Here is an 8,316-nt window from a genome sequence, read left to right as displayed (position 1 = left end):
GGTCCGGGCTGGGGATTCGAACCCGTCACCTTAGGTGTACGTGGCTGGCACCTTAGCCGGTTGAGCTATAGGCGCCGAGCCCGTGTTCAGTCTTAGTTGTGAAGATAACACTGAGAGGGAAAAGGATTCTTTTCTCTGGGTAGGAACACAATTCCGAGACAGTGTGGGAATTACCCTCCTCTGCCAGTCCTGCACATGCTGGATTTGAATATTCCTTTGATGCAGTGTTAGACGTGTCTCATTTGAATATTTGTTTATAAGTTATAGGAACATTGCAGACACGACATTTCATTTTCTGGCATTCCCTCAAGGTAGATTTGAGACTGAAAACCTTACACTTTTTTTTTGTTGTTTTGTTTTTTATTTCAGATTACTATGAGGGCACAAAGAATTAGGTTACGATGTTTTCATTTCTTAGGTAAAGTCCCCATTGTAGTTGTGTCCGAAATCTTATACTTCGAAGGTAATGGAATTGAGGCCCAGATAAATGAAATGACTTATCTCTGGCCACATAGGTTGCTGTGGTATTGTAAGAAATAGGTCTGGTTCTTTTTTCCTCCTTCTGGAGTGAGCCACTGGATTTTATCTGTATATCTTTTGTAAGACTCTGTGTATCGTTTTCAAAACTGCCATGATTGCTTACTAAGGTATATAGAATATAAAAGTCTTTGAAAGACATTTTTATTTTCTTTCTAGATAAAAATATTGGTACTATTTATATTGGGATGAGAAATGGTATACCTTCTTCAGTTTGTTTATGGAAGTTTCTAGGACCATATCAAGCTGATTAAACTCTTTATCATCCAACTGGGAAATAAATTTTATCAGTAAATTACAGTATACTTGTTTCTGTTCTCATTTTGGTAATTCTGGCAATTCTTACAAATACAGGTCTTAAAAGAAAAGTGATCATTTTCTGGATAGCATTTTTTTTATATTATCAATAAACTATTTTTAAGACATGCATTTAAGTGTTTCTGAAAGATTGCTTTGTTTTGTAGCAGTTTATACTTTTCTGTTGCTTGTTGGAATTTTTTTTATATATATATACGTTTTCACTTAACATATTTGCAATACTTTTGTGGTCCCTTAACTTTTTTTGTCTTAAGGCTTTCAATTTAAATGCTCTGTTTTCTTTGAACCCTTACTCCCCGTTAAATACTTCTGGCATATTGTTCATTTTCATGAATAGCTATGTCAGTCTGCCAGGCTAAGGAGATAAGAGCCACTTAGCATGAGTATTTGGACTGTAATTGTCTTGGCCATTAATCCTTAACTTACATTAAGGCTCTATTCAGCAGAAATTTTATGAATTGGCTTCTGTTTATTAAGTCTCAGGTAATGTGGCTGCTGTGCATAGTTGAGGTAAGGAATTGACATTCAAGGAAAAACTATGCTAGTTATCTGTTGTAAGAGTTATTTGTTTTATTGATCAAAGGCCTCACCAAATTTATTTTGAGATGCAAGTAATTTCTCGTTATCAAAAATTTAAAACAGTTTTTTATTTATTAGATCCTCTGCTTCTTATGACTGATTTTTATTAATGCTTAACTGGATGCTGCTAGACTCTCAAAACATGGTATTTCATTTGATTACTCCCATACCTGAGGCTGAAAGAAAATAAATATTTCATGTTCCAGGGCCCAGTACACAAGAAGGATAGATTTGTGTCCAGAGTTCTGCAGGATCTTAACTCTTGGCCTTCTGGTCTACCTTCTTACCTTCTAATGTATTATAAGTAATGTTTCTGTATTGGATTTTTTTCTTTTGTCTTTATTTATTTTTTAATTTTAAGAGACGAGGTCTCTGTTGCCAGGCTAGAGTGCAGTGTTGTGATGATAGCACACACACTGTGGCCTCGGACTCCTGGGCTTACACGACCTTCCTGCCTCAGCCCCTCACGTGGCTGGGATTATAGTCCGTTTTTCTTGTATTTTTTTTAGAGATGAGATCATGCTATTTTGCCCAGTCTGGATTGCCCAAGCAGTCCTGCTGCCTCAAGCCTTCTGAGTTGCTGGATGGCAGACATGAGCCCTGATTACTTGAATATTTTAAGAAAATATTTTATCTGTAATTCTGGGATATTAACAAGTCATTATTCGATAGAGCCATAGGAGTAAATGTGAATTTCAACAGGCCATAAGATACTGCACGTACCGAAATACCACACCAGCGTTTAAAGTTGGTGACTGAAATGGGCTGTATGCCCACAGATAGCATGGAAGGGAGTGCTACTTTATTTTCACTGAGAAGTCATATGTATATATTTTTTTGTTTGTTTGTTTGTTTCCTAAACAGAGTCTCACTCTATTGAGCCTAGGGCGCCATGGCATAGTAACCTCAAAATCCTGGGCTCAAGCAATCCACTTGCCTCAGCTTCTAGGCGCCCACCACTATACCTGACTAATTTTTCTATTTTTAGAAGAGACGGGTATATTGTTCTTGCTCAGGCTGGTATCAGACTCTTGAGCTCCAGGAATCCTCCTGCCTTGGCCTACCAGAATTTGGTAGTCTTCTATTCCCATATTTTTATATCAATTTAGATGCTTATGTTAAAAATGATTTTAAATTTTGTGAAGAATTGTTAAAGAGAAGATAGGTGAATAATAAGATTATTATGCAAAAAAAAATTCGAAGAGTCTTTTGTTTTTTTTTTGCTACAGTCTATTTCTTGACAAAATTTAAAGTTGTTTGCATTCAAAGGCAGCACTTTAAAATCAGGCAGTCGAAAGTTTGAGTATTGTAGGTATATTCCATGATGCCCAAACTGGGGGATTTGTTTTTCCGAATAGTTGTGGCCACTGTCTTGGAAATTTCGAATTTCTTCTAAATAGAGGCCTTGGCGAGGAGCTGTCTTGTTTTGTGCTTATTCTCATCTAACACGCATGTGCCGCATCTCATGTTATGTTTGCTGTCTCACGTTGCTTTATTTAGATGCCATCTAACAACAGTATCAGAAAGCAAATAGAAACCCTCCAGGTGAGTCGTGCTGACATCACACAGTCAAACGTTCCTTTACTTCCTTTACGTGTGGCATTTTTTTCCTTTACCATTGTTGCATTGAATGTCTAATGTATTTATTTGAACTTGTTTATAGTATTGTAAAAGAGGAATAGCACACAGGAGGAACAGTAGTCAGAAGGTTTAATATTAATGTGGCCCCAAAGATGATTTTTAAGTGGTATAAATGATACTAAAGGTCGATTTTTCACCAAAATTCACAATTTTAATTTTATTTATTATTTTGAGACAGAGTCTCTGTTGCCCTGAGTAGAGTGCCATGACATCATAGCACACAGCAACCTCAAACTCTTAGGCTCAAGTGAGCCTCTTGCCTCAGCCTCCCACATAGCTGGTACTACAGGTGCCCACCACACTACTGGCTTGTTTTTTTTTTTTTTTCCATTTTTAGTAGAGATGGGGGTCTCACTCTTTGCTCAGGTCGGTCTCGAACTTGTGAGCTCAGGTGATCCACCCCTCTCGGCCTCGCAGAGAAAATTCACAAGTTTAAAATATTGTATTTAGGCCAGGTGTGGTAGTGCACACCTATGGTCACAGCCACATGGAGGCTGAGGCAGGAGGATCACTTGAAGTTGAGGTTATAGTGAACTATGATTGGGCTATTGCACTCTAGCCTAGGCAACAGAGTAAAACTCCTGTCTATGAAAAAATTAATTTTTAAGTTAAATATTTATATTATCTAGCTGTTATAATTGAAAACCATTTCCAATGAAATTAAGTAGACAGTGTCTTAGATTTTTAATACATTTGATGAATACATTTTTAAATCTTTTGTACCACTGATTTGAGTTTTTATCATTGCTTTTTTGACTAACAGTAGAGAAAAGGAAAGAAGTGTATTAAAAAGATTGTTGCTAACGATCCATATTTTATTGACAGACTAAAACTTTGTTATGTATTAATGTCATTATATTTTAATTTATATAATCTGATTATTTAAATTATACTGAGATTGTAACTAGGAAATTATATATCTTTGTTTAAGACGCCTATCAATTTAGATGATTTTACTGTTCAGACATATATAGCTGTATTGTAGTGACTGAAAAAATAATTACTACATAGCAACTGGTTTTTATTACTTGCCTTTTTGGTTTTTTAGCATTGTGCCAATAGGAGTTGTATAAAATGATCTACCTCGGAACACTTCAAAATCAAGTTTCTCATGCCATGTACCTCATCACTTAAGATAATTTAAATACTTTTATACTTAATCATTTACAAGAGCAAGCAGGGTTTTTTTTTGAGACAGAGCCTCAAGCTATTGCTCTGGGTAGAGTGCTGTGACATCACAGCTCACAGCAACCTCTAATTCCTGGGCTCAAGCGATTTCTTCTGCCTCCACCTCCCAAGTAGCTGGGACTACAGGCGCCCACCACAGCAAGGAGCTATTTTTTGGTTGCAGCCGTCATTGTTGTTTGGTGGGCCTGGGTTGGATTCAAACCCTCCAGCTCAGGTGTATGTGGCTGGCGCCTTAGCTGTTTGAGCCACAGGTGCTGAGCCTACAAGTGCAGTTTTTATGTAGAATGGGACTTAATTTTTTTGGAGACAGAGTCTCACTTTATTGCCCTTGGTAGATTGCTGGGGCATCACAGCTCACAGCAACCTCCAACTCTTGGGAGTAGGCATTCTCTTGCCTCAGCCTCCGGAGTAGCTGGGACTACAGGCGCCCACCACAACGCCCAGCTATTTTTTTTGTTGCAGTTTGGCGGGGGCTGGGTTTGAACCCATCACGCTTGGCTTATGGGGCTGGCGCCCTACTCACTGCACCACATGTGCCACCCAGACTTAAATATTTTAATATATTATTTTTATTAATATTTTTAAAATACCATTTAATACCATCATGCCAGTTATCTGATGTGTACATAAAAACTAAGGACTTTTATTTTCTTTAGACTTTATTATTTTAAGAACAGTTTTAGGTTGATAGCAAAATAGGAGAGTAGAAAGATTTCCTGTGGGGTGGCGCCTATAGCTTAGCTGGCAGGGTGCCGGCCACATACACCGAGGGTGGCAGGTTCAAGCCCGGCCTGGGCCTGCTAAACAACAACTGCAACCAAAAAAATAACTGGGTGTCGTGGTAGATGCCTGTAGTCCTGCCTACTTGGGAGATTAAGGCAAGAGAATCACTTCAGCCCAGGAGTTTGAGGTTGCTTTGAGCTGTGATGCCCCGGCACTCTACCCAGGGTGACAGCTTGAGATTCTGTCTCAAAAAAAAAAAAAAAAAAAAAAAAAAGATTTTCTATAGATGCCTTCTATCCACCATATGCCTGACCTCCTCCAAAATCAGCATCACTCACCACAGTGGCACATTTGTCACAATTGAGCCTACATCAACACATCCTAATCACCCAAAGTCCGCAGTTCACAGTACGGTGCATGCTAGTTACTGTACATTCTGTGGATTTGGACAAGTTTGTAACGACATGCACTTGCCATGAGAGTCACACAGAGTGTTCTCACTGCCCTGAAGACCTCTGTGCACTTCCCTCCATCCCTACCTCCCCAGCCCCTGGCAGAGTTCATGTTTTGTTATCTGGTATCTTGGGTTGGAATGATAGAAAAGTTATGTTTTCTTAAAGGCATTACTACAAAAAGTTTGGTTGTTACATTATTAGACATTATATGTTTCTTCAGTTAACTTTAGTAGCAAATAAATAAAAAATTACTTTGGGGAGTGTATTTGAAATTTGGGATCACTGTGGATCTGGCAACAGAGAGAGGCATCAGTGCTGAGACTCTGACCAACAAAGTAATTGATTTTTCATTCTTAATCATTTCAAATCTTCATCTAGATGTGTAAAAATTATGTTTTCTACTAAGTCTTTTCTTTTTGCATTGTTTTTAATAATATATAGTAGATGTCCATTATTTTATATCTTAAGGGAACATAGAATGGCTAAAGTAAACTAATGTTCACAAAACCTCTTTTGTGGATTGCTAAATGGAAAATAATTGTTTAACAATGAGAGATCCCCCCAACCTAATTTTTTAAAATGTAAATTTGTAGTAATCGATGCATCCTATAACTAATCCACAAATGTAAAAAATAATTTCTCTTAATAAAGGAGATTATTAGCTACATTTTTACAATTCACAATTAAAGCTCATTACTTAACCGTAATCATTTAAGAACTTTGTTTTTCAATGCAGCTAGAATGATCCTTACCTTTTGCTGATCAAATCAGGATTGAAATGATTTGATCTGATTTGAATGATTTGATCTGATTCTAAATCATAATTTAAATAATGTTCTGATTCTAAATAAAAATTAAAGATATAAGACTTAATAGTAAAGATTTAACGCACGCCAGGCATTGTTCTAAGGGCCTTACAGACACTTTATTATTCTGTGAGGTAGGTACCAACTGTCTCCATTTGGGAGATGAGAAAAACTGTGGCTTGCAGTCGTGTAATAATGCAAAGGACAGAGCTCGGCTTTAATCCCAGTTTTTCCAACGTCAGAGTCCAGGCCTATTTTCATTTTCTCCCTTGTAGAGATATAAACTCAATTTGCATCGTTTCATAAATGCAAATGACAATACCATTGGGTGTTTTAAATTTTAACTGTGTTTATATGGGCTACCAATGAATTAGTCTAAAAATGAGTAATTCTTTTTTAATTCTGTCAGTGTTAGGGTGCAGACCATTTATTATCAAGTAAATTGATGTATGTATAATTACAGAGTTCTTAGAAATAGCAATATACTTTTTAAATTTTAGTATTTTTTTGGAACTAGAAGGGAGGACTCAATTTCCATATTAGTGGTTACTTTCGATTCATCTTTACTTGCCATATACCACACGCGTACCTATGTAGTTAAACTTTACATTGAATGCAAAAAAGAGGGTTGGAGGCTATTTAGTTCTTAACAGGGAATGTATTTGAGTCTAAATTATTGCAATTATTTCAGTAAGTCTATTTTTATTCTCTTTTGTTTTTACACAGAATAAAGATCCTAAAATGTCTCGAGTTGCACTGGAATCTTTGTATAGATTGTTGTGGGTTTATGTAATTAGAATAAAATGTGAAAGCAACACTGTAACTCAAAGGTAAGGGCCTTTTTTAGGAAAAGTACATTTACAATAAAATCTTGTTTTTGAAAAACCACAGTAATGGATTTTAGTAAATGTATAAATAATATGAATTCTCTTGATACATTATGAAGAAGAGGAAGAATTTTTGGCTAAGATGCTGTTAATGTCATCACCTCATTATCACAAAATCTTTTTTCCCCCGTAGTCGTCTTATGAGCATAGTGTCAGCACTTTTTCCAAAAGGCTCGCGAAGTGTGGTTCCTCGTGACACACCTCTGAATATATTTGTGAAGATTATTCAGTTCATTGCTCAGGTGAGTGCTGTACCTCTTAATACACACGCATCTAAATTGTAAGAGTAATTTGTTGTAATAAGTTGGAGCTTTAAAATTTTTATACATCTAAAAACATAACAGAACATTAATAGTGATAGTAAAAAAACGTAAGTGTGCTTTAAAAGTAACAAAGGATGTTAATAGTTTTGTGACAACATAACTTTAAATTAATCTCTGTATTTGGAATAGAAAGGGAGACCATAGATGGAAGTTGTTTGTTCTTTTGTTTTTGGAGGCAGAGTCTTGCTCAACAGAGACCCAGGCTAGAGTGCAGTGGAGTCCTCATAGCTCACAGCAACCTCAAACTCCTAGGCTCAAGTGATCCTTCTGCCTCAGCCTCCCAGGAAGCTGGGACTACAGGTGTCTGCCATCACATAGGCTAATTTTTCTATTTTTTTTATAGAGAGAGAGGGTCTTACTCTTCTTGCTCAGGCTGGTCTCAAATTCCTGGCCACAAGCACTCCTCCCACCCTGCCTCCTAGAGTGACAGGATTATGTGCATGAGCCACGAGGATTTTAATTGAGGTGGGGCCGATAAAGTGTCTCATAATCCTAATGTTAGTCCATTTACTAGTTACATCCTGAGTATCTTGAAACATGTCTTAGAACATTGTGTTTGTAACTATGTTAATCTAGGTTCTTAGGTACAGATAATACAATTCACTGCAGCTACTTGAACCAAAAGCAATCTTTTAAGGATGATAGCTAGCTCACAAAATTGCCAGCAGGACTAAAGAGAGAAATTCTAGTCTGAATGACTTAAGAGCAGACCACAGAGTTGGGCTGTGAAGGAAGCTGTTGCCTCTCCCAGAATCAAAAGGCAGCCAAGGCTCGGTGCCCGCAGCACAGCGGTTACAGCGCCAGCCAGATGCACTGGTGTTGTGGTGGGTGCCTATAGCTCCAGGAGCCTGTAGTCCCA

The 8,316-nt window shown here is 37.3% G+C and overlaps 1 protein-coding gene across 9 annotated transcripts in view; it reads left to right on the top strand.

The window, feature by feature from the left end:
• Positions 1 to 8,316, top strand: part of FRYL (FRY like transcription coactivator) — a 260,014-nt gene that overhangs the window by 158,461 nt on the left and 93,237 nt on the right. For 6 of the 9 annotated variants that reach the window (XR_002774533.1, XM_023515970.1, XM_023515969.1 and 3 more), the window contains 3 exons: positions 2,935 to 2,979; positions 6,974 to 7,077; positions 7,268 to 7,376. Coding sequence is in view for 8 of the 9 variants with exons in the window: in XM_023515970.1 (XP_023371738.1) it covers positions 2,935 to 2,979; positions 6,974 to 7,077; positions 7,268 to 7,376 (258 nt within the window). In the remaining variant the exon portion in view is untranslated. The remainder of the gene's footprint in view (positions 1 to 2,934; positions 2,980 to 6,973; positions 7,078 to 7,267; positions 7,377 to 8,316) is intronic. The other 3 variants (XM_023515972.1, XM_003794593.3, XM_023515971.1) reach the window with 1 other exon arrangement.

This window comes from Otolemur garnettii, unplaced genomic scaffold (genome assembly GCF_000181295.1).
Source record: "Otolemur garnettii isolate 467f Iridium unplaced genomic scaffold, OtoGar3 scaffold00083, whole genome shotgun sequence".
NCBI classification, from domain to species: Eukaryota; Metazoa; Chordata; class Mammalia; order Primates; family Galagidae; genus Otolemur; species Otolemur garnettii.
This window is presented reverse-complemented; position numbering and strand designations above follow the sequence as displayed.